The sequence below is a fragment of the Nelumbo nucifera genome, chromosome 7, assembly GCF_055504915.1.
Source record: "Nelumbo nucifera cultivar China Antique chromosome 7, China Antique-T2T, whole genome shotgun sequence".
NCBI lineage: Eukaryota > Viridiplantae > Streptophyta > Magnoliopsida > Proteales > Nelumbonaceae > Nelumbo > Nelumbo nucifera.
This window is the reverse complement of record NC_142655.1, coordinates 27,390,993-27,417,413: the sequence shown is the minus strand read 5'-3', so window position 1 is coordinate 27,417,413 and position 26,421 is coordinate 27,390,993. Positions and strand designations below refer to the sequence as shown.

At 41.1% G+C, this 26,421-nt stretch overlaps 1 protein-coding gene and 1 pseudogene across 9 annotated transcripts in view; one reads left to right on the top strand and one right to left on the bottom strand.

Annotated features, from left to right (window-relative positions):
• Positions 1-296: 296 nt before the first annotated feature.
• Positions 297-26,421, top strand: part of LOC104593394 (putative cyclic nucleotide-gated ion channel 5) — a 97,881-nt gene continuing 71,756 nt past the window's right edge. Inside the window, exons 1-4 of one of the 8 annotated variants that reach the window (XM_088891998.1) lie at positions 297-724; positions 898-1,033; positions 1,156-1,349; positions 1,894-2,079. In XM_088891998.1, the coding sequence (XP_088748124.1) occupies positions 2,021-2,079 (59 nt within the window). In that variant the 5' untranslated portion in view covers positions 297-724; positions 898-1,033; positions 1,156-1,349; positions 1,894-2,020. Of the gene's footprint in view, positions 725-897; positions 1,034-1,131; positions 1,350-1,893; positions 2,089-9,440; positions 9,581-26,421 lie in introns of those variants that run through there. The other 7 variants (XM_010253194.3, XM_010253196.3, XM_010253193.3 and 4 more) reach the window with 7 other exon arrangements.
• LOC104593654 (large ribosomal subunit protein eL37z pseudogene) lies at positions 2,100-9,874 on the bottom strand (annotated as a pseudogene). The gene has a single exon (XR_016078724.1). The product of XR_016078724.1 is annotated as a large ribosomal subunit protein eL37z pseudogene (transcript).

The window sequence follows — 26,421 nt, the reverse complement described above, 5'->3', positions numbered from 1 at the left end:
CAAATAACATGGGTTTTTATTTAACGGTTAAAGCTTAGGAGTCTCTCACAAAAAAATATAGGATCTTTGTCACTGACACATAGTACAAAGGGGGGGTTTTTGTAATTTACCAAAAAGAGCGAAAATTAGGAATCGACGGTTGTAAATTGATATTAATCTTCAAAAGATAGTCTAGAAATCAAACGGCGAAAGATGTTTCAAAAATAATCTAACGGATCAGACGGTTTAAACAATGGCCGACCTTCTGGTGGGACCTACAAGTAGTTAGATTCTTCCACTCTCGTTCCAGTCGGAGGGGTTCAAGTGTCCAACTGTTCTTCCGCATCTCAGCTTCTGCTCTCTGGCCCCATGCTCTGTCTATGCGACACTAGTCTTTTGTTTTTTGTACGAAGAAAACTTAAAGGAATCATCGGGTCGTAGACCCACCGCTCAATCGTCTATTGTAGCCAATAGCACTGTTATCATCGACGCAGAAGAAGAACCAACCGTCAATCCCGCCGGCAAACCGTCCGACTGCCGTAACGGTGGAGGTCGGATCTAGAACCGTCGATAAATATTGGTTTTGTTGTTATTTATTTTCTATATTCCAGTTAAGATACTTCTTCGTCGCCAGTGCGGGTTTCGTGATGATAATGGCTGATTCCGGTGATGTTTTCTTCCCCGAAACTTCATCGATCATCCTTTGAGATCCGACTGGGGATATTCCTCTGGTTTTTCTTTCCAGGTAAGATCAGAAACATCCTTTTCTTTCTATCTCATTTGCTTTCTCAGCGGTGCTTCTTCTGGTTCGGATGGAATTTTCATCCGTACCGGTGGTCGCACTGATTTGCCGTAATCGTTACATTTTGATCTTCGGCTGCGAAGGTTTCTAATTTTTTTTTTCTTCAACGAAAGCAGCGTTTTGAAGAGCCACTTAGCAGAAAGGCATAATCGGGGTTTTGAAACTATTGAATAACCCTTATTTCCATCTTCAAGTTATTCATGGCTTCGATTTCATTTGAACGTTTTCTTTAAAAGAGACTTGAGAAGACAGGTTGGCATTTGTAATTTGTAGCGATGTAGCTTTATTCGAAACAGTTCTATCTGGATTGATTGTTAAAGGGGCTTACTAATTTCTGGTGTTGTATTTAGTTCTAGTTTTGATGACAATGACAGGTTCTGGAAATTGAAAGGCGAGGGGTTTCTACTGGGAAGTTGGGAAATTCTAGGAAAGAGTACTTTAACTGGTTTTTAAGAAATTTGGTTGTCGTCATGCATAGCTGGAGAAATTATCTCAACGTGTAGGTGCAGTTGAACCATGGAATATCTTCGTTGTGTTTGAGATCGACTAAAATTCATCAGTTAATCAGGTAAGATTCCTTAACGGTCCTTGCTGAGATTGTTGTGTTTCCATTTGTCTTAGTACGTATAAATATTGAGCTTCTATGATTTGGAACGGTGGATTGAAGCTGAAGTTAGATAGGGTCAGTGTAATGTTTTAGAAGTAAAAAGTGCAACTGAAGCGCAAGGAGCTCTTAGAGCTTGAGGTATGAGGACAAGGTGAGGTGTGTACCTGAACAAAGTGTGGTACTACTTTTGAAAAAAAATCTTAGCATGTAAGAATATGCAAATCTAAATTTAAAAGAAATAATTATTCAAAAAGTTGATAAGATCAAGTAGTTAGAGATTTTTATTAATATGAAGGTTGTAGACTTGTAGTTTCAATTCGTGCACAGGCTGAGCTGTTTAAACATGAAACCTACAATATCTTAAATCACTTATAGTGGGCCTGGGCAGTGCATTTACATATTCTTGAGGCATGCCTTTTGGTATTCTGGTTCATTGTGCACCATAAGTGCTTGAGAGGCATCTTAGTTGCATTTGACCTCTGACATGTTTAAGTTTGCATTGCAGGAGTCCTGTTATTGATGGTAACTGGTGCTTCCATAAGTCAATTAGACTGAACTATTTTAGACATCTTCCGATGAAACCTTGTGATGGTCTATGATTTGGTATTGGTTCCATTTCCAAGAGGTACAAGATGTTCGATTGTGGTTACAAGTCACAACTTATATCTGGCCAGAGAGAGAAATTTTTAAGGTATAAAATGTATGGCTATTTTCTACCATCAGATTTTTCTTTCTTTATGTGGATGTGGGGGGTCTTGTTTGCAACTTGAATAATATATGTTGCGAAGTATCAGAGATGTGATAAATTTATTGTAAAAATAAAGAAGAATAAAAAAGTAATGTCACACCAAGAACAGGTCCGCAGGTTAGATTACATGGATCATATAAAGCCCACTATACAGTGTGACTCTACTCTCTAGAGAGTAGAGATTCCTTTCTTGGCTAGATTATTTCCCAAGGTTGACCAATTTTGGCATCCATTGATGAGATACTCAATTCAAGTTCAAAGTATCAATACACCTTTGTGTATAGGCAGAGGTATATTGGTACTTTGAACGATACTCCTTTTATATATATTATTTAAAAAAAGGATCCCGGAAACACCTGTAAACAGGTGTATCGGGGGCCAAAAGATATGATATGATATGCCCAATATGGGGCGTATCATATTGATACTTTGAACCTTGATTCAATTTAGATGGTAAGGTAGAAGCCTTTCTGATTAAGTGCAGGCATTTGTATTGAACCACCTTTCTCTATGGATCAGAATATATTAAATGGTCAATCATACCAAATCTGTTTAGAACATTGCTATGCCAAATGGTTCCTTTGGGGGAAGGGGAACTGCCAAGATGGAAAGGCATCTCTGTGTGTTTATTCTTTTCATCTTTTTTTAATAGTCAAGTGGTCAGGTAGAGCTATAGGGGTGTAGTGCCTCGTTGGTTATGATAAATTGATTGAAGGAGAAGATCCCAAGAACAATCAAGAAGAAGTGCTAGAAAATGAAGTGATTGTTGGCAGCGTCAACAAGGTACAAAAGCTGATGGAAACAGAGAAGGATGGGAGAGGAGACTAGTGTTGGAAGCAGGTAGAGATGTTTTGGACTGGGGGATTATTTTGAACGTTCTGAAAAAGAAACTTCAAGTGGTTGCAGGTGTGTCGGTCTTCCCTTTTGATAAAAGAAAAGCATTACTGGTTCCTGGAGAAAGAACAGTAGAGTTCGATAGCTTTGAAACCTTGTTGGGTGTGATTTTGGTGTAGAGCTGGACAATCTCCTGCAATAGCAAGGAGCTTCACAATGGAATCTTTGCTATTAGGTTATTTGGACTTCCTTTCAACCTCTGGAAGAAGACAGTTACGAAAAAGATAACGGTAGCGATAGGAGGAGTCTTCAAATCTTGCAATGTGATGAATCTCAGCTTCGCAATGGTGGAGATCATCGGAGTGAAGCCAAAAGACGTCCCTCGATCAGTTGAGGTTTTATCGAAGGGTGTGTGGATGAGGGTTTGGATCATGATGGAACATGAAGCGTTGTTGTGGGGGGAAGGTTGAGAGGTTGAAGGTGGGGTCATGTGGCAGCAATGGCTTGGATAGGATACTGTCAACAGACGTTCTAGAGTGAATGTGACCAGAGAAAAAAAAGAAGAGTGAATTTGGGTGATAGCTAAGTATGACGAAATTGGTAGGAAGAGGATTGGTGGTGGAACAAGAAAGACTTCCGACAAGTACCAATTTTCTCTAGCGACTGGTGATGTTGGGCATTTTCCTCAAGTTAGTAAGGAGCTTGACGGGATTCATGGTTTCTCCAAGTCCAAAGATACAGTTGAATTGCCCCTAGAGGCTAGACGTGAATTTGAAAAATCAGATGTGACGACACCAGAATTTCCTGTCTATGCAGAATCAAAGAGGTGGAAAAGGGGGGGGGAGGAGATAGTTCGGAAAGATATGTAAGCACTGATGTAGAGTTGGAGAATGAAGGTGAGGATACAGGAAAGGAAGTGTCTGATAGTGAAGAATTCCCTAAAGGATAGGGCAAAAACCTTGTAGAGGATAAACTGCCCTACAAGGAGGTTAAGGTTGGAAGGGTGGGCATTGATTTGGGTAGAGGGAGCAATTTACAAGAGGAGGAGGAACAGATTAATGAGACGACCAATAAGAAGCCACGTAATTTGAGAAGCCGTAACACCGTACATGTTACAGATTTTTTCAAGACTAAAACTCGGCTCAGCAGGGGCAGGACCTACAAAAAAATTACAAATGGGCGTACAAGAGGAAAAGAATGAGAGGCAATGGGACATCTGGTACAGATCATAGGGAAGCAAGTCCAGTCTTCGGTCCCCCTTCAGATGAAGGAACAACGGGAAAGTGAGATAAGTGGGGTCAAGCCTGAATCTCGTGTGAACAGGCTGCTGCAAAGTACTGATATTATTGATGGAGAGTCAGGTGATGTAGTTCTCTAGAGATTAGTGGAAAGAGAGGTTGCGATTGGGAGAACAGAAGAAGAAAAACAAGGAGAAGAAGTTTCAAAGATTGGGGACAGGAATAGAGAGAGAGAGAGCAGAGCAGAGTTAAAAGGACCAAGAAGTCAAGGAATTACTACAAAATGGGAAGGTGAATATCAATAAATTGGTGGAGAAGGAAGTCGATATAGGAAAGTCTCTCGGTTTGGTTTTTTGGGGAGGGGAAGGCTTTGCAAAAATAGCACTTGAGATGTTTGAAAAAAAGAAAATAGAAGAGAAAAAGAAAAGGGAAGAATACATAGAAAAAATCAAGGGGTGGGACGAGGAAGGGGAAGAAGAGGAGGGATTGGACGAGATTGAGTGATCTTGGGGTTGGTGGGAAGACGGGTAGATGGGGAGGAAGTTGGGGTTTCTTAGCTGGTTTGCAAAGGGTTTGAGAGAAGGAAGAAGGAGGTAGGATAATGGGTGGAGCATTGAATATTTGATAGGAGGAATGGGCAATCTGATCAAGTCCCCAAAGCTGATTTGATTGAAAATTTCTGGAATTTCCTTGATTTATTGCCTTGTAATGCAGAATCCTTTGGAATTTTAAAGCTTTGAGAATGTATTTGGTGTGTCATCTAGACAACAAAGGGTGTTAGGATGTAATTTTTTTTTTCTTTTAATGAAACTCTTTCTTGATTCTTCAAATAAAAAGGGTGTTTACCATTTGTTTTTTGGTTGCCCTTGGGATGATGTTATGCATGCTCTGTTTTTACTTTTTGTTTTTGATGAATAACAAAAATATCATTAAAAAAGAAATGCAATATTAATCTAGGTACTAACACCATTTTTCCTTTTTGGAGTTTTGTGGTTTAAATGCTCAGGCAGTCATACCTAAATTGTTTTTTCCAAGGCCCGTGGAGATGGACAATCTGATGAATTGGGTGGTTAGGATTCAAGGGTTTTGGGGGATTACAAGGTTTAAACTCTGTGGAGGAAATGCCAATTGTCCAAAAATAGGAAACATGTTGGAAATGTCAGAAATATCATATAGAAATATTGTAAAAATTATAGACATGGTGGCAATGTTATAAAATATGCAAAAATATAGAATGGTGTTTTATTAAATGATAAAAGAAGCATAGATACTTTTTTAAATTGTTTTCTTGTTCAAAATCATTAAACAGAGCTAAGAAACTAAGATTATAGACAAAATGATACATTGTGAAGTTGTCTTGTAAGCATTAAGATTCAAAAGGTAAAACTACATAAATGAGTTAAAGCAAAATTAAAACTCATAGAAAATGCAAAAGGTTCTAATAGATCAACCAAATAATCTATTACACAAACAAAAACTTGGCTCAAAGAGGTAATCATGTACATTAGGCGGGCAATAACATTTTTACTCTACATATCTACTATATTGTCACCAACTTATGTTATAATACTATCTCTTGCACACCGCATGGTGCTGGTAGTGTTCTCTGGGGAAAATGTCGTCCAGTAAAATTTCATGTCGCTATCCATGGAAATGGAACTATTAGGAAATTTATTGACATTTTAAACCATACCTTGGGGGAAGGAGGTGGGAAGATGGTAGATGTTAAAAGAGGGGCAGTAGGGCTGCAATGAGAAAATAGTCTGTAAAAAAGATTTTAAATGGTGCATATTCAGCATTAGGTAGGTTCTTGTACATTTTATTTCTATTGCACATTGAGGTAGGCATCTGTTGTATTATGTGTGGCTATGGAGGGAGGATTCGTTCTGGTTGGTTGCTTCTACTTCACTTGCTTTCATGTAAGGGTGGGGGCTAGGAGGGAATTTGTAAGGGGTTCCTTTTTCTTGAGAGCGGGCAAATGAAATTTTATTAAAAGAAAAGAAAAAGGTTACATTCAAGAGATTTTACCATACAACAAAGAAATGTACGTCCAAGTTAAAATACCCTTATTAACTAAGTCCAATGTTTACCACAAACTATTGCCAGAATCTTCTGTATTCAAGTCTTTAAATTCTAACTAAATCCAAGTCCACAATCAATGGCCATACTTAAAGCAACTGATTTCCTTGTAGAATGATCTTAAAAAAAAATCTGCAAGTTCCTTTCCTTCAGTTGTCGATCACAGCAACAGAAAGAGAAAAGTAAAAATAATAAAAGACCAGTTTATTAGAGCTGTAGCATGTCAGAGAGAGCAAAGAAAAGAGGGAGAAGAGAAACAAAGAGTTTGGGAGAAGATCAAATTGTGGGAAGTAGTGTGCTGTCCTATTGACTTCTGTACTAATTAATAAAAGAATGAAAATTACATAATTTCACTTAATTAGTAGGGGGTGGCAGCTACAAGGAATAATAATAAAAAAAGCTCAAGGCCCACTAAAATAGGACAACCATAAATAAAAGCAAACTTAAAATTTTAGAGTTCTAAATGGCCCAACTCATCAACACTCCCCCCTCAAACTGGGATAAATGTCAACCATGCCTAACATGCATATAATGATCTAGTCATTGCTTCACAACTCCTTTGGGGAACATGTTAGCAAGTTGTTCTTCATAAGCTACAAATGGCAAAGACACTTTTCCATCCTCTAGCGATCATTCTCTTGGTTTCTCCATGATGAAATATGCCTATCAACCTTAATATGTTTAGTACAATCATGCTGAATTGATTGTGAGCAATGTTGTTAGCTGATTGGTTATTACAGTATAGTAGGGTATCATAGATTTATCATCATAGTTGTCAAGGCGTCGTCTAGGTGACTAGGTGCCCATGGCTGGGTGCCTCGCCCAAATGCCTTGACTTGTAGCAACTAGGCACCCATCTAGGTGACTAAGTGCCCCAACTAGGTGACAAAAATGACAAGGTGGGCACCTTATTATAATGTCATTTATATTGATGCAAATTGGAAGAGAAATTATATTTCATTGGGGGGGGGGGGTAGGATAACTCTAGTTAAAGTCAACATTGGCCAATTTACCGGTGCATTTTATGTCTACTTTCAAGGTACCAACGGAAGTGGCAAACAATTTAGAGAAGATTATGAGGGATTTCCTATGGGAGCCTAGAGATACCAAGAAGGATCACGTAGTGAAGTGGGAGGTGGTTTCTAGAAGTAGGGATGATGGTGGCTTAGGCATGGGAAACATCAGATTAAGGAATAAAGCTTTGTTGGGTATATGGGTGTGGAGATTGCTGCTGGAACAAGATAGACTATGGCATAGTGGTTGTTAGCATACATGGATGGCAAGCAATGGTTGTGATGTGGGTCTCGACCCTAGGGTCTCTTAATGTTCTCCCTAGAAAGCTATTCATGAACTCTTGCTTTCTATCCTTCCTTTTTTCAAATTTAATGCTTGTCAGGGAATAGAGTGTTGTTTTGGGAAGATGCTTGGGTAGGTGAGTTTCCTTTTAGAGATAGGTTCCCTACTCTTTACTTCCTTTTAGGCAACAAAGAAAAAGTAATATCTTCAGTTTCTATTAATAATTTATGGCATTTGGGCTTGAGGAGATGGTTAAGGGAGCAGAAAATGGAGATGGCAGATGAACTTGTTGCTCTCTTAGGATCAGTTTACTTGGATAGGTCTTGCTTGGATAGCAGAATTTGGAAACCCTCAACCTTTGGTGTCTTCACTTGTTCCTCTTTTTATAATGTCCTTCAGTCCTCTAACCTTGCAGGGAAATTTCCAACAAAAGGAGGTTAGGTGTAGCCCTGTACCTCCAAAAATCCGGGCTTTTTTTCCACGAGGTGGCACTAAAATAAATCAATAGTTTGGATTTGTTGCAAAGAAAAAGGCCAAATCTATGCCTTTCACCCCATATTTGTAGCCTCTGCCTGGGTTTTGGTGAGACAATCACACACCTATTAATATCCTATCCTTTTGTGTCCTTTATTTGGTCTTGTTTCTCTTCTCTCTTTGGTTGCAGGTGGACCCCTCCCCCGGATGTGTTAACTGTTAATCCTTTTTGACCTGAACTTTTACTGGCAACCAAAGTGGCATGAATGTGGAGAGCTACAAGAGCAGCTGTTCCATGGTCGGTATGGGAAGAAAGAAATAATAGGATCTTTAAGAATGTTAAAAGATCCAAGGAGGAAGTTATAGAAGGAATAACTATTAAGGTTATTCACTGGTTGAAAACAAGTGAGCTGTTACTTCTCAGCTGATGACATCTACAGAAGTTGGGGGGTGAGGTGGTAGGTACTACATTCATAAAGCCTTTGGTACAGGAACTGTGGTCCCCGCCAACACTTCAAAGGACGAAGTTGAACTTTGATGGAAGGTCTATAGGTAATCTAGGCCCATTGGGCATAGGGAGAGTATTTAGAGATGGAGAGGGCAGAACTTTTGCTATGTTTTCGGAGCCAATAGGAGAGGGAGATTCGTTGAGAGCGTAGGAGATGGCTTTACTTCAAGTTGTAAGATACACCAAACTATTGGGGTTGTATCAAATTGAGATTGAAGGGGACTCTAAGTTGCTAATTGGTTGGATGCAGTTGGGTTGCTTGGGTGCATGGAAATATAGATAGATGATATGGTGTGTGCTTTAAGTAGACAAGAAGGTTAGCTAATGGGTTAATGGATACTTTAGCAAAACAAGGGACTGTAAGGGAGAACATGTTTTGGGTAGTGTTGTAATGAGTATGTAACTTGGGTCAACACCATAATCTTGGGGTTGACAGTTCACTTTGGAATATATTTAATGAAGTTACTGTTTCCAATAAAAAAATGCATCTTAATGTTTGTGAATACTACCTATTATATATATCATTTTATCATTTTTTATTTTGAAAGTGAAATTGTACTTTGGCACTTAACACCCAAATTGCATCAAATAGAATCAATATGTTGCTTCCAATAATAAAACAACAAAAACCAATAAAAATTATAATCCACAAATCTTCAGGGTAAAACTTCTACTGCTAAGACACTCATCAGGGGGCGGGCAAAAACACTAGTATCCAGGATTTAATGAGTCTGAAATGATAATCGACTACCAGAATTACGTCCTGCAATCTTTAACTTAAGATGAGGTGGCTCCCTTCTTCCTTGGGGCTGCTTGAGTACGTTCTCTGAAGTTACTCTTGAACCTGTGCAGAATGTGATAGAGGTACCTCATCCGATCAGTTCCAGTGGTCTTCCTTCGAATCACCTTCATGCTCCAGTTATATTTCTTAATGCGACTTGAAGGAAACCCACAGGAAGCACATGTGCTCTTCGGAAGGTGAAAGCTGTGGCATCTGCACCTCACATTAGAGAGTGTGGGTCTTGTTCCTCCTCTTACCAAAGCTACCTGTTCCTTTTCCCTTATTCGTGTGGTTGCAGAGTATATCATTCTTATTTTGTTTTAATGTTTTACTATTGAAATTTAAAAGATCAGATGATTTTGAGGAGAGAAAAAGAAAGAAAGAAAGAAAGAAAGAAAGAAAGAAAGAAAGAAAAGAAGTATATAGGTGTTTCTTTTTTTTTCCTACTCTCTCTCTCTCTTCAATTAAATAAAACAGAAACTGCATCATTTTTAATTCTATTTTCCTTTCCATCTTGATTTTTATCATATAAAGTTAATAACCTTATTTACTTTCTAGTTGTTGAAATTGCTCTGTTAAATACATATTATAGTTGTATTATTTTTGAAAATAATAAGATTAATATATTTAAAAGATTTTTATCTTTAGATATGATGATTTTTCACATTTTTAAATGAAATTTAATGTTTTTAATAAAGAGAATTGCTATTTTTTCAATTAATATGCATGCTGAAAGGTAGGAAACTAACCAAAAATTAGTCCTTTATATCATAAAGTTCTTATTGCCTAGTCTCCCTGATGTCACCTAGAATTGCCTAGATGCCTTGACAACTATGTTTATCATACTCAATTCCAAGCTTTCCTAAAAGTTGAAGCCATAACATCACAAATACACCATGAGCAATAGCCCTATACTCTGCCTCTACGCAGACTGAGCCACAATAGTTTGTTTGTTACCTGTGGGAAACTAGATTGCCTCCAAGGAGAGTACAATAACTTCAATGCATGTATGTCAGTATATCCATGAGTAGCGTATAGAACCCCTCTATTAGGACTTCCTTTCAAGTAAGCCAATCTTCTTTCAGCAACTGCCATGTGTGAATCTGTTGGGGAATGCATATATATATATACATATATATCAGGTTAAGTCATACATAGATGCAAAAATTTACCTACAAGCCTTTGAGTATAGTCCACCCATAAGTTTGAATATAACCCTTGCCAACTAGTATTGGCTTATGTCTCTTAATGGTGCCATCTGTTTTATATTTGATGGCAAACACCATCAGGTGGGTCAACAATTTCCCATGTATTATTTTTAAAAGAGTAGCTATTTCATCTTGCGCAGCTTGGGATGTTATTAATTTTATATCCCAAACTGTGCCACATTTTTAAAAGAGTAGCTACTCTTTTAACCTACTAAGCACATGCACCTCTGTGCCACATTTGAGTGAGAAAATGCCTTTGTAACACTTTTGGGAATGAAAAATGTTTGGAGATGGAAAGAAGAAAGGATTTATAAGAAGGAGATAAATTAGTTATAAGGAGAGTGTTTAGAAATGCAATGAGTAGTAGAACAATGCCATTTTCCTTTTCTAAGCTCAATAGGAAGGTCAAGGTTTGAAAATGGTGAAGTAGATGGTGAATCAAAGGTAACTCGTGGAGTAGGTAATAATGAAGCAGTTGGAGGATCATCATGAAGGTCAAGGTCTGAAAATGATGAAGTAGATGGTGAATTAGAGGTAGTGGGTAGAGCAGGTAGTAATAAGCCATGACACCACTATGTAATTGTTTTGCACACGTTTAGCTTAAGAAGACTCTGTATGCAGGTTTATCTGTGTCTCCAGTTATGTAATCAATCTTCCTATGTCCACTAATATAAATTTTAATGGATTGAGACCACTCTAAATAATTGGTTCCATCCAACCAGACTGAGGTAATAGAGGCAGTAGGGAACTCCCTAGCATTCCCTGGGACATGAGTTGATCAAAGATCTGTTTCAGATCAGTTCCTGATGACTTCATGTAGAACAAAAACAACCAACCATCCCAAGCATCGAGTATTAAAGCCAGAAATCACTTTTGGAGATTGACTGTAGTGTGAACACCAACCTGGAACACAATTTGACAGGGCTGTTGATTTCACCAGACACAAAAATGCCCTTATATATGGTTATGGATCTCAGAAAGAAACAAAAATAAACTTATTTGGAATGATATGCTACTAGGAAACAGGAGTAGAATCACTTTATTCAAGTCAACACTAGCAAATTTGCAGTGTACTTCTTGTCTACCTTCAAAGTACTTATTGAGGTTGTAGATCAATTGGAAAAAGTAATGAGAGATATTCCCTGGGAACTTGGGGATTCAAAATAGGATCATCTAATGAAGTGGGAAGTGGACTCTAGGACAAAAGACAAAGGGAGATTAGGGATTGGAAATGTTCGATTAAGAAACACAACACTGTTAGGTAAGTGTATGGAGATTTCCCAAGGAGCAAGAAAGTTTATGGCATAGAGTGATATGTAGTATATATGGATTGGCAGCTACTGGATGGGATGCTGGTCTTGACCCTAGGGCTTCTCATTCCTCCTCGTGGAAAGACATCATTGGTATCCTGCCTGCCTTTTCTCTTTTTTCATTAGGTACGATACTTGCATGGGTAACGTAGTTGTTAAGGTGACGCCTAGGCAGGTGCTTGTCGCCCTTGGAGGTTTGCCTTGCCCAGTCACCAAGTAGTTTTGTGCACTATGTTATAAAATACTTTTATATTTTTAATTTTTTGACATTATAATTTTAAAATATGCATTATTAAACTAGAATACTCATTTTATGTGTTTATGTGCTAATTTATTTTTTATTATTTTTTTATTTGTTAGGGTTTAACATCGCTAACTGCTGTATTGAACCCATGGTTCAAAGTATTGATACACCTCTGTGTATCGACAAAGGTGTATCAGTACTTATAACGATACTCCCCCTATTTTTTTATTTCTTTTGTTTTCAATTTCATTTTTAAATATATATTTATATATTATTTTAAAAATTGGGATCCCGAAAACACCTGTAAACATGTGTATTGGGGTGCCAAAGATACAATACAATACACCCGATATGGGGCGTATCGTATTGAAGTTTTGATCCTTGATTGAATCCTCAAAGATTTTAGAACCTGAACCAATAAGCAAGGGAAGAACTTAAAATTTTGTCTAATCAACACATTTTCTTCTTGTAGATCTTCTTCTTCCACCTTTTCTTTTCTTCTTTTCCTGTAACAAAAGTAGGGGTTCAACCCCTATATTTTTTGAATTTTCTTTCCTTTGTTCCTTTTCTTCTCATAAAATGTTGATTTTCTAAACTTAAAACATGAAATTTATACTTCTCTTATGAAAATTATGGATAATTATTAAGGAAAGATGGTTATGGAACCTAGGGAACTACCCTAGGATATATGGTTTTACTTAAAAAAAATCCATCGCATTGGTGACAAAGTGCTCCCTTGTCGCCTAGCCTTGCCTTGGTGCCTTAAAAACTATGACAGGTAATAAGGTTTTTTTTTTGGGAGGACGCTTGGATTGGGGACCATCCTCTTAAGGGTAGGTTTCAGGCCATCTACTCCCTTTCTTTGAACAAATTTAAAGTCATCTCTACCTTTCGTGCCTCTGGAGAGTCGTAGAATCTGGGTTTGAGGGATTCCGAAATAGGGATGGAAGATGGACTTTTCTCCTTTAAATTCAGTGTTTTTGAACCAATCTTGTCTTGATAGTATAATTTGGTCAGAAGAGTCCTCAGGTTGTTTTTCTTGTTCGTAGTTCTTCAACAAACTTGGCTTATACTTTTCCTGTGACTGTGAAAGAAGTGTGCTGTGCTCTTGTACCTTCACAAGTGAGGGCCTTTTGTAGGCTTATCCCTTCATGTTTGTAGCTTTTTCTTGAAGAGTGGTGAGATGGTAAATCATCTACTAATCTTCTGTCCTTTTGTTACTTCTATTTGGGATTGGTTCTCCTCTCTCTTTGGGTGCAGATGGAACCCTCCAAGTGTGGTGGACTTTTTTGAATCTAGCTTTTTCCATCAACCAAAGAAAAGGGAAAGGGTGATGTGGAGAACAATGAGGGCAGCAGTTATTTGGGCAGTGTGGGAAGAGAGAAATAGCAAAATCTTCCAAGGGCAAGAGAAAACATCACATCAACTCATAGAAGGGATCACCATCAAGGCTATATATTGGCTGAAATCTTTGGACCTGTTGTGTAGGATGCTGGTCTTGACCCTAGTGTCACGGGGCTAGTCGTTGGGGCCCCGTGCGAGACTCGAATGCGATGAGTAAGCCTAAGCAACATGCAACAATACAAGAAAAGGCAACAAAGATGGCACACAAATTAGTCAAAAGGCAACTTGTATTGCATTAATGGATGGCAAGCATAAGCACACAGTTCAGTGTTGAGGGGATCTCATGCTTAGCCTTTACATGCTCTTGATTCACTCGACTACCTACCTCCCCTCAAAGAGTACGTTAAGCTTTTGGGGGAGTGACATAAAGATACATCAAAAGGATGAAAAATCATACTAGGTAATTACAAGAATGCCATTGGCAATCCCCCATTCAAAAATACATGCCTAGCCCACCCATGACACACTTGGACATTGGAGTGGCGGCTGTAGGCATGATGGATGGCACTTGATGGTGCAGCGAAGAGAACACTTGTGACAGTCTCCCCCACTCAATTCAGTCTTTGTTATTGAAGACTAGCTTCTGCTCGAAACTTAGATCTGCTGTTGATGAAGGAGGGTTCTTCTGCTGCTCCACGAAGTTTATCTCTTCCAAGGCTCGGGCATGATGATGGGTGGAAGTCTTTAGGGTGTTTTAGATGGTGGGAAAACCTATGGCTAGTCCCTACGTTAAGTCCTTGCCTGGCTGCGTCATGGTAGGATTTTGGTTGTTCTGCTTTGGTGTTAGGAATGGTCATGGCCAGGGCTAGGTCAAAATGAAAGTTTGGATTTTTCGGGTATTGTTCCCCCTAATGAATTTTTTCCCAAGGGTTGTTCCTCACAAGGCTCCTATGAGGGTTGGCTTGATCATTGTGGTGGCGGACAGGGTACCTAAGTGGATTTGGTGGTACTCGCTCTCCCCGATGATGGTCATAGTGGAACTGGTTGTGGCTGGAGGCGGCCTTGGGTCTTCTAGGAGTCTTTTGTGTTGTCGGCTCGTGGCCCTGACATTGGTGCCGTTGTTGATGTTGATGTTGATGTTGGCGTTGGTGCTGCTGCTGACATTGGTATTGGCATTGGTGCTGATGTTGGAACGGCTTTGGGGGAGACTTCTTCCTGGTGATGACTTCCCAACCCATCATAGTGCTGATGTGAGATGATTGAGACGGGGTCTTCCTTGTAGGCACGGCGCTAGCTTCGTGGGTATCTGCTTCCTGATAGTATTGCCGGGCCGAAAGTTGCTTCCCATGTACCTTCAAGGTTGTTGTCACTGGAATCATGCAAGGAGAACACTCGTCCAAGATGAGCAGACTGTCTATGTGTGGCATGAGAGCTGCTTCCGCTTGTGCAAGAAACTCCATTCCCAAGACAACCTGAAAATCATCCTAAGGTACTACAGATATATTGATGGGTCCTTTCCATGACCCAACTTGGAGATCTACCCCATGAGCCATGCCTTCTACTGCCTTGGCCCCTGAGTTGACAGCCTTGATCCACCCTGTTTGTTTAGTGGTGGTCAAGCCGAGTCGCTTTGCCTCTGCAAGCGAGATGAAGTTATGGGTGGCCCTAGTGTCCCCCAAGGCTTGGGTCGGCCTCCCGCTGAGGGTGATGTCTACATATTTCAGCCCCTTGTGGGCTTTGGTGGGCTGCTTGGATGTGGCCTCTTTCTTAACCATGGCGTTGATGAGTTGGAGGGCGCCTACTCTTGGCGCCGCTGTGGGTTTCTCCTCATCGCTCTCTTCACTGTCACTGAGTTTGGCGATGAGGGCAGTGAGTTTCTTTCGTGTTGGACAGTCACTCGTTCAATGATTCCCATTGCAAAGGTAACAAGGCGCAGGAGGAGTAGTTGGTCTCCTAGTGAACCGGTGGCCCTGATAGCTTGGGCCTCCTTGTGGCTTCTTCCCTTGTTGGTAATTGTTGGGCTTGTTAGTGGGCACTGGTTTCTCCTGTGTAGAGGTTGATTTCTGATCTCCCCCACTCAAGCTTTTGGTACGCGGGCTATGTGGTTGGTGGTCTTCCTCTTCTAACTTCCTTAGATCAACTAGTTGCTCGGCCACCGCCATGGCTATTGCTAAGTCCTTCACCCCACGCCGTTGTAGTTCGAGTTCCACCCATGGTTTGAGACCATCCATGAAGTTGAACAAAAGGTCTTTGTCAGACATGTCGGAGATCTCAAGGGTTAGGGTTGAGAACTCTTGGACATAGTCATGCAATGAGTCTCGGTGCTTCAAGTTCTTCAACTTTCTTCGTGCCAAGTACTCAACATTTTTGGGGAAGAACTGTCGCTTGATCTCTCTCTTGAAATCGGCCCAGGTGTTGAGGGTCCGAGTGCCACGTTCAATGTCCTTGCAACATCTACGCCACCATAACATTGCAATATCATTTAAATACATGGCGACTGTACGTACCTGAGTTTGGTCATCATGGATGCTAGTCGCGGAGAAGTACTGATCAACTTGCCACAAGAAGTTTTCAAGCTCTTGAGCATCACGAGCACCAGAGTATGGAGTTGGTTGGTGCACCTTGATGTGAGTGGGTGGAGCAGATGAAGGGATGGTGGAATTGGCCATAGCTCTTTTCATGATTGTCAGCTCGACCCTCATCTCATCCAACTGCGCTTGGAAGCTGTCCATCATGCCTTGAAGGCTGCTTTGGGAAGAGCTGGCTTGTGATTGCTGCACGGTGTTCTTGTCGTCTCGGAGGGCTCCGTTAAAGCGGCTCTCCAGCTCCACCACAACATTCTCTACCGTTTCCATGTTGAGATGGAGTTCGTCAACCCGGTCTCGGGTCTCACCTACTGTTGCTTCGCAGCGTAGGATGCGCATGTCCATGCTAGCTAGTTGGTCGACAGATTTGTCACACTTGCTAGCTTTAGTTGTGCGGCCCTTTGGGGCTTGTGTCTTGGTAGGATCGTCTAGTGGAGCCTCATTGGTGTCGTGGGCTTGGTGTAGCCCGTGTAGTATGTCATCGGCATTGTCACGGTTGCTCTTCATTGTGCTGAAGTAGGGGCGAAGACAGGGTCCAGTGTGTGTGTAGGAGCTCCTGCTCTGATACCAACTGTCACGGGGCTAGTCGTTGGGGCCCCGTGCGACACTTGAATGCGACGAGTAAACCTAAGCAACAAGCAACAACACAAGAAAAGGCAACAAAGATGGCACACAAAGTAGACAAAAGGCAACTTGTATTGCATTAATGGATGGCAAGCATAAGCACACAGTTCAGTGTCGAGGGGATCTCATGCTTAACCTTTACATGCTCTTGATTCACTCGACTACCTACCTCCCCTCAAAAAGTACGTTAAGCTTTTGGGGGAGTGACACAAAGATACATCAAAAGGATGAAAAATCATACTAGGTAATTACAAGAATGCCATTGGCAATCCCCCATACACAAATACATGCCTAGCCCACCCATGACACACACTTGGACACTGGAGTGGCGGCTGTAGGCACGATGGATGGCACTTGATGGCGCAGCGAAGAGAACACTTGTGACACTAGGGCATCTCGGTCTTTTCCTTGGAATGTGATGCATGGTTTATTGCCCTCCTTTTTTCCGTATATCACGTATGATGCTTGTGTAGGCAATAAAGTGCAGTTCTGGGAAGATGTTTGGTTTGGGGAGTCCTCTTTTAAAGATAGGTTTCTGTCTATCTATTCCCTTTCCCTAAACAAAGGGGCAACAATTTCCAATGTTCTTGGTACTGAAAATTCTTGGGACTTGGGACTAAGGAGAGGGTTAAGGGAGCCTGAAATGAGGTTAGTAGATGAACTCATTCCCTTCTCAGTATAGTATTTTTGGATCATTCCTGTTTGGACAGAAGAATTTGGTTGGTGTCATCCTCTGGCTACTTTACATGTGCTTCTTTCTTCACTGCCCTCCTTCAGTCTTCTAACATTGCAGGTTATTTTCCCAAAAAGGAAGTTTGGTGTAACCCTGTACCCTTGAAGATAAGGGCTTTTTTTGTTGGGAGGTAGTACTCTAGAAAATCAACACTTTGGATAAACTACAAAAAAGAAGACCAATCTGCTACCTTTCCCCTCAGCCTCATGTTTGTTGTCTTTGTTTGGGCTGTGGTGAGACAATTACACATCTTTTATTGTCTTTTCCTTTTGCTTCTTTTGTTTGGATTTGGTTTTCCTCTTTGTTTGGCTGCAAGTGGACCCCCAATTCTGATGTGGCAAGCCTCTTCGAACCAAGCTTCTTTAGACTACCTACGGAAAGAGGTAGGGTGATTTGGAGAGATACCAGAGCTGCTATCCTTTGGTCTTTATGAGATGAGAGAAATAACAGAATTTTTTCAAGGGAAAGAAAGGTCCAAGGAACAAGTCATTGATAACATACTTACTAAAGTCCTACATTGGATGAAATCAACTGAATTATTCAAAGATTATTCAGTGGAGGACATTTTTAGAGGCTGGTTGATGGTGGCAAACCTTTCTACTACTAAGGATGTGGGTCAGCCTCAATGGTGCACACCAAGGGATAAAGAACTTTGATGGAAGTTCTTGGGCAATCTGGGACCCTGGGGAATATTCAGAGACAGGGAGGGCAGGCTAATAGCACTGTACTTTGGCCCAATAGGTATTGGCGATTCTTTAAGTGCTGAAATTATGGCCTTACTTCAAGGTCTGAGGCTGGCCAAGCAATGGGTTTCCAAAATTATGAAGTGGAGGGAGATTCTAAGCTATTAATAGGATGGCTGCAGGCAAAAAGTCTGGGGGTATGGACTTTTAGACAGCAGATGAGGGAAATTTATTGTATAGCAAGGGAAACTGGAGTTATCTTTATTTGGACAAGGAGGTCAGCCAGTAGTGTGGCTGAATGCTGATACTTTGGCAAAGCAGGGAACACAAAGGGAAAATATTTTCTGGGATGTGCTGTAAATCTTGGGATAATATATGGGTGAACACTCATGCTGTGAGTGATTGGCATTGTACTCCTTTACTAATTCAGTGAAAGTTACCGTTTTCAAAAGAAAAAAAGTCGTTGGACCTGTTCAAAGTCTTCTCTGTAGATGCTTTGGTTAGAGGTTGGAGCATGATAGCGAGTTCATCTTGCTCCTCTATAGCAATTCAAGAGTAATGGTCCCCTCCTTTAATTGTCGGCGTTAAGCTGAATTTTGACTGCGGCTCTATAGGTAATCCTGGCCCCTCTGGAATTGGGGGTGTTTTTAGAGATGGGAAGGAAGAGTCCTGGCCCTGTTTTCTGGCCTGATAGGTTTGGGGGACTCTCTTAGAGCAGAAGTCTTGGCGCTCCTACAGGGGCTAAATTTGGCTAAAAAACTGGGTTTTCAACATTTGGAAGTAGAAGATGATTTGAAATTGGTAGTAGGCTGGATGCAAACTAACAGTTTGGGCACCTGGTTAGACAACCAGTAAGGGAAAGTTTGCACCTAATATGGGAGCATGAAGTACACTGTAAATGGACTAGGAGGTCAGCCAATGCAATGGCCGATACCTTAACAAAGCAAGGAGTTAGTAGGGAAAACTTTTTCTGGGCGTGTCTGTAATCTATTTTATGTTGAGGGGTCACCTAGCTTATGAAGGTGACAGTTCTACTACTTTTTCCTTAAAGTTTAATGTAAGTTAACCGTTTCCTATAAAAAAGCCACTATCAAACATTACTCTTGGTCTTAACTCAAAATTGATTCCTTGATATCTTTCACTTTTGAGCAGATTCTCTGAGACTCTTCTCGGGCATAGCAAACAGCATCAATTGATCTCCAAAAACTCCACAAAACCAGGCCAGGTATTAGTGTTCTGACTTCTGATCAGCCCTTTAGAAATCCATGCAGCCCACTGATCCTAGACTTGCATGGGAAAAAGAATGCAAGGAGACCCCTGCTCTGATACCAAGTTGGTGATCACAGCACAGATAAGAGAGAACAAACAATAAAAGACTGGTTATTAGAGCTGTAACAGGTCAGGGATAGAAAAGAAAAGAGGGAAGGGAGAAGAGAAACAAGGGTTTGGGAGAAGATCAAATCATGGGAACTGGGAAGCAGTGTGCTGTCCCACTGACTTTTATACTCATTAATAGAAGGATTAAAATTACATAGTTGCCCTTTGTAGAGAACACTGATGTGGACCCCACTGCTGTGGTCCCCACTGTGTTCGTATGGCAGCATAGCATATGTTTTTTGTTAGTTATGTCAGTGTTAGTTGGTAGTTATTTCAGTTTGTTTTTACAGCTTGTTATTTCAGCTTTATTATTAGTTTATTTGCCATGTAAGCAATAAGGGCAATTCAGCCCTTTTACAATTAGTCAACATATATAAATATTAAGAGTGGGTTGGCAGATCATTAAGATCAACCCTCTCTCTCTTTTCTAAAACCCTTCGTGTGCTTCTTCTTTTCTCCCTCTCTTCTTCTTCTTTTCTTCTGAAATCTTTCCTTTTTGCTTTCGAATTCAAGGCTGATTGTAGTCTTGATCGACTACTTGGTATCAGAGCAAGGATTAGGGTTTCTCATGTGAGTTTGATCCAGCCAACCACATGAGAGTTGCCTAGGGCTGGAAGGTTAAGAGGATATCTTTTCGGCTGATTCTTGGAGGTTATCAGAGACTATAGCAGCTGTCCAAGGAGTGGATTGTGTTCTTGATAATCAGGAAGAATCAGAGGAAGATAAAGAGTCCAAGATCAGTTTCTTTATCAAGACTGAAGGTGGCGATCAGAATTTCTGTTCAAAATTTAAAACTGGTTGTAGAGAAGGAGGTCTTATGTTAGTCTAATTAGATTGACTACATGAGAATTTCCTAGGTTTAGAAGTTTTTCAACAAAGGAGGATCGGCTGATTCTTGGAGGCTACTGCTAGTGTGCGACTACTACTAAGAAGATTGTAGAAGGCTGGGAGAGTTCCAGTAGTCAGGAAGAATTAGAAAAGGCTTCGGATCCCCAAGATTAGGGTTCTGCATCAAACAGAAGGTGGCGGCCAGAGATTTTCTTTCATAAAGTAAGTTTTTTTTGCTTGAGAATAACCTTGAAAGAATCATCGTGATCTATTCTGAGAGGTGCGGCTGGAAAACCTTTTTTTTCTTTCTAGGGTTTTGAGAGAAAACCCTAAAGTTCAGAACTGTTGTTGGTTTCAGATCAGACTTAAACTGGTTTCATACAGAATTCTGTTTTTCCTTATTTTTTGGAAGACCTAGGCTGGCTGTTATCAGTTGTTTAGGTGCTGTTTTCTATTACAGTAGCTTCAAAAGTTTTTTATTGTTAATTCTTGACCAAGAATGGAGTTCAAGAATCAGGGGGAAGGTGTTTTTAGGACTAGCAATTCTGGTAACATGTCTGAGAATGCCTTTCAGATTACAACTGTGAAGTTTGATGGATCCAACTACTTGGAATGGGCTCAATCGGCCATGATGGCCATTGGGGGCAGAGGAAAACTTAGCTACCTATTGGGAGATGTGAAAGAACCATCTAAGGAGGACCAAACGTATACCAAATGGGTTCAGGAGAACTATTTGGTTATGACATGGCTGTGCAACTCTATGCAGCCACATATCAGTCGGAACTATTTGTGGGCAAAAACAGCCAAGGAAATCTGGGATGTCATGAAAGAGACTTACTCCCAACCCCTTAATGTTGCTAGGGCCTATGAATTGAAGTGTGAGGTTAATAACCTTAAGCAAGGAGAGAAACTAGTTTCGGTTTATTTATCTACTTTGAAATCTTTGTGGCATGAAATTGACCACCTAGAAACACTCGAGTGGGAAAGTCAGAAGGATGCACAGACTCATAGAAAGCAAGTTGAAAATAATAGGGTTTTTGAATTCCTAGCTGGTCTGAATCCTGACTATGATATTGTGAGACAACAAATACTAACAAGGGACAGTGTGACCTTATCTCAAGCCTACTCCTTGGTGCATAGTGAAGATACTAGGAGAAAGGTTATGATGCAGCATCAACCCTTCCCACCAGCCTTGGTAGCAGTTAAACCTAAGTTTGGGGGTGATACGGAGAGGGATATAAAGAAGGAAGATAAGCGGGATCTAGTGTGTGAATATCGCAAAAAACATAAGCATACTAAAAACACATGTTGGAAGCTGCACCCTCATCTAGTCCCAGCAAAACTGAGGAACAAAAGGGGTAATGCCCATATGGCTGTTAATATCGATTCTGCATCTTCATCGGGCACAAAAGGCAGACACCTTAGCTGCTGTTCGGGCTGCCCTAACTCAGTGGAAAAGGAAGTTGGGAATTCAGCTCAATCATCTCAGTCATCATCAACTCTTTCCACATCAGCCTTTGCTCATTCAGGTACTCGGGCCTCAGCTTACCATGCTTCAGCTTCAAGTAACACTGAACATTGTTGGGTAATAGGCTCAGGTGCATCTGACCATATGACTAGCTTGCCATCACTGTTCACTACCTATCACTTGTCTTCTGGTAGAGAAAAAGTATCCATTGCTGATGTTTCCGTTGTTCCCATTTCTGGCAAGGGAGACATCAAGTTGTCTAATACCATTTCTTTATCTTCAGTTTTGCATGTTCCTAAGCTTGATACTAACTTCCTTTCAGTCAGTAGTCTTACAAAACATCAGAATTGTTCAGTAACTTTTTTCCCTGATCGATGTATTTTTTAGGACTTGGAGACAAGGAAGGTGATTGGGACTGGCCGTGAGATGAATGAGATCTATCTGCTTGGAGAGAGTTCTCATTGGGAAGATCATGAAGATAGGAAGTCTTTTGTTTCTCAGCATGTTAGTCAGGTTATGCTTTGGCATAATCGGTTAGGTCATTTATCCTTTCGGTCTTTGAAGAGTTTGTTTCCAAATTTATTCGAGTCTGTTCAAATGTCAAATTTGAGATGTGAGAGTTGTGAGCTTGCAAAGCATTGTTGGACATCTTATTCCTTGAGTAATAAAAGAAGTAGTAGTTCTTTTGATGTTGTGCACACCGATGTTTGGGGCCGGTATCACATCCCTTCTGTGGGGGGATACAGATATTTCTTGTTGTTTGTTGATGACTATACCCGTTTTTCTTGGGTTTACCTTATGTGTTCTCGAGATGAGGTTTCTGCTCTGACCCAAATCTTTCATCAGATGATTTTAACCCAGTTTGGGGTCAAAATCAAAATCTTTAGATCCGATAATGCGGAAGAATACTTTACCAAGCCATTGGCCTCCTATCTGCTTGATCATGGGATTATTCACCAGAGTACTTGTCCTTATACACCACAACAGAATGTGATTGCTGAGAAGAAGAATAGGCACATATTTGGAGGTGTGCCTATTCTTCAATGTGCCTATCCATTTCTGGGGCGGTGCTATTCTCACAGCAGTGTATCTCATTAATCGAGTTCCTTCACGGGTTCTTGACATGAAGCCTCCCTTTACCCTTCTATGCCCCGATAAAGACTTATTTACTGTTCCCCTTAAAACCTTTGGTTGCACTTGCTTTGTTCAGATTCTTAGACCTCATCGTTCCAAATTTGATCCTGAGGCCTCCAAATGCATTTTTCTCGGTTATGCACAAACTCAAAAGGGTTATTGCTGCTATGAACCTACTTCTGGGAGGAGATTTGTCTCGATGGATGTTACTTTCTTTGAGGATGTACCCTATTACCCTAGGGTTTCTCCTTAGGGGGAGAGTAGTGAGAGTGGGGTTAACTCATCAGAAGTTCCTTTACCGGTTCCATTGAGTGATGAGGGATGTAATGGGGAGGGTTGCCAAAGATGTCAGGATTTGAGAGTCTATCATAGGCGGTGGAGGCAGGTTGATTTCGGTCATTAGCAGTCCAGGCCAGCCCCAGTTCCTTCTGCGGATCCAGATCCAGGTACCACAGTTCCTTTATCAGATCCAGGTCCCCCTGAGATACCTTCCACTGTTGCTACTTTACCTTCTTTGAATGACTTTGACCTCCCCATTGTTGTCCGTAAAGGCAAACGGCGTTGCACCACATCCACAACTCACTGCATTTCCCAGTTTCTGTCCTATGATCGCCTGTCCCCCTCTTACAGGTCCTTTCTCACATCCATTGCTGATTTTTCTATTCCCAGAACAGTGCAGGAAGCCTTGCCAGTTCCTGAGTGGAAAGACGCAATGAAGGTTGAAATGGATGCCTTTCTGAGGAATAATACTTGGGAGCTAGTTGAGCAGCCTAAAGGAAAGAAACCGGTTGGATGTAGATGAGTATTTACTATGAAACATAATGCTGATGGTTTCATTGAAAGGTATAAGGCCCGGTTAGTTGCAAAGGGATTTACTCTGGTATAGACTACTTGGAGACTTTTTCTCCACTAGCAAAGATGATCACTATTCGAGTTCTGCTATCCCTTGCAGCCAGTTATTCTTGGCCCTTGTTCCAAATGGATGTTAAAAATGCCTTCCTCAATGGAGACTTACAGGAAGAAGTCTACATGCAGTTACCCCCTGGATTTTATGATGCAGAGACAGGTAAGAAGGTTTTCCGGTTGAATAAAGCTTTGTATGGATTAAAGCAGTCCCCCAGAGTTTGGTTTGATAGATTCAGACAAGCCCTTGAAAAATTCGGCTATGTACAGGCCCAATCAGACCATACATTGTTCATTAAAAGAGTGGACTCTTCCTTGACTTTGCTTGCTGTATATGTGGATGATATTGTAGTGACATGGAATGATAACAGTGAGATTGAGTCTCTTAAACAACTCCTTCATCAAGAGTTTGAGGTGAAAGATCTGGGAGAGCTACGATACTTCTTGGGTATTGAGGTTGAAACATGGGATTTTTATTTCTCAAAGGAAGTATGTTCTAGATCTATTAGTAGAAATTGGAAAGTTGGGTGTTAAGCCTGCAGATACACCTATTGAACAGAATCACAAGATCAGTGCAGAGGGTGGAGAGGCTCTTGAAGACAAAGCTATGTTCCAACGGTTGGTTGGGAAACTCCTCTATCTTTGTCTCACACGACCGGACATCAGTTATGCAGTCAGCGTTGTCAGTCAATATATGCACTCTCCTAGAACTACTCACCTTTTTGCAGTTGGGAGAATATTAGCATACTTGAAGAGATGTCCATGAAGAGGTATATTATTCAAGAATAATGATCACATGAAGATAGAGGTCTATATAGATGCTGATTGGGCTGGGAGTGTTGATGACAGAAGGTCTACCTTTGGATATTGTGCCTTTGTAGGAGGTAACCTTGTCTCCTGGAGGAGTAAGAAATAGACCTGTTCATGGGTCGGGTGGCCCGACGGGCCGGCCCGGCCCGGTCCCTAGATGGGCTTGAACATGGTTATAGGCCCGCGGGCTTAAATTCGGGCCAAAAAGCCCGGCCCGCAATAAATTTGAGCCGGGCTCGGGTTTTGTCAAAATAGCCCGGCCCGGCCCGACCTAAACCTAGACCTAAAAAACCCTAATCGAATAGCCCCATCTTTTTATTATCTCTTTGCCTCTTTCCCTCTTCTTTTTCCAGCTGAACCCTTCTTCTCCAACCTCCACATCCTCCACACTCCACAGTGAGGCGGCGAACGTTCACCGACGCAATAACTCCAGCAGCGACGGTGAGTTTTCTCTCTCTCTCTCTCTCTCTCTGTCTCTCTGATGCGAAGTTGCGAACTGATGATGGATCTCTGTCAAAGTGTGACGGTGAGTTTTCTCTCTCTCTCTCTCTTAGATGCAATGTTGCGAATTGATGAGGGATCTCTGTCAAAGTGCGACGGTGAGTTTTCTCTCTCTCTCTCTCTGCGAAATTTATTAGGTCGGGCTTCGGGCTCGGGCTCGGGCTTCGGGCTTTTTATCAGGCCCGGACTCGGGCCCATGTTATAGGCCCGTAGGTCGGGCCGGGCTCGGGCTCGGGTCTAGCATATTTTCATTAATGGGGACTAAAAGCCCGGCCCGAGCTCGGCCCGGCCCGGCCCATGAACAGGTCTAGTAAGAAACAAAGTGTTGTTTCTCGTTCTAGTGCTGAAGTTGAATATAGATCTATGGCTAATGGTGTGGCTGAAATCCTATGGCTGAAGTCATTATTTGAGGAGTTGGGTATTGCTCATGAGAAGCCATTAATGTTGTATTGTGATAATCAGGTTGCTATTAATATAGCTCATAATTCGGTACAGCATGACAGAACTAAGCATATCGAAGTCGACCGACATTTTGTCAGAGAAAGGGTTTTGTCTCAAGAAGTGTGTCTCCCGTATATCACCCTCAGCATGCAGCTCGCAGATCTTCTCACCAAGGCTGTTCCAAGGAAGAAATTAGAGGCAGACCTATGCAAGTTGGGAATGACAAATATCTATTCCCAACTTGAGGAGGAGAGTAGAGAACACTGATGTAGACCCCATTGCTGTGGTCCCCACTGTGTTCGTTTGGCAGCATAGCATATGTTTTTTGTTAGTTATGCCAGTGTTAGTTGGTAGTTATTTCAGTTTGTTGTTACAGCTTGTTATTTCAGCTTTATTATTAGTTTATTTGCCATGTAAGCAATAAGGGCAATTCAGCCCTTTTACAATTAGTCAACATATATAAATATTAAGAGTGGGTCGGCAGATCATTAAGATCAACCCTCTCTCTCTTTTCTAAAACCCTTTGTGTGCTTCTTTTCTCCCTCTCTTCTTTTCTTCTGAAATCTTTCCTTTTTGCTTTCGAATTCAGGGCTGATTGTAGTCTTGATCAACTACTCCCTTAATTAGTAAGAGGCTGCAGCTACAAGAAACAATAAAAAACAAACAGGCCCAAGGCCCACATAGATAGGACAACTGACAGCCCATAAATAAAAATAAACATAAAATTGTAGAGTTCTAATGCCCAAGCCGCCCAACTTGTCAACACTTCCCAAAGTCTAAACACCCTGATTCATTGTGAACAGATGGCGCTTCACATTATCTTTGCTTTTTTTTCACCTGACAAGTTTGGGCACAAGGAAAATATTCCATTGGTTCTGTTGG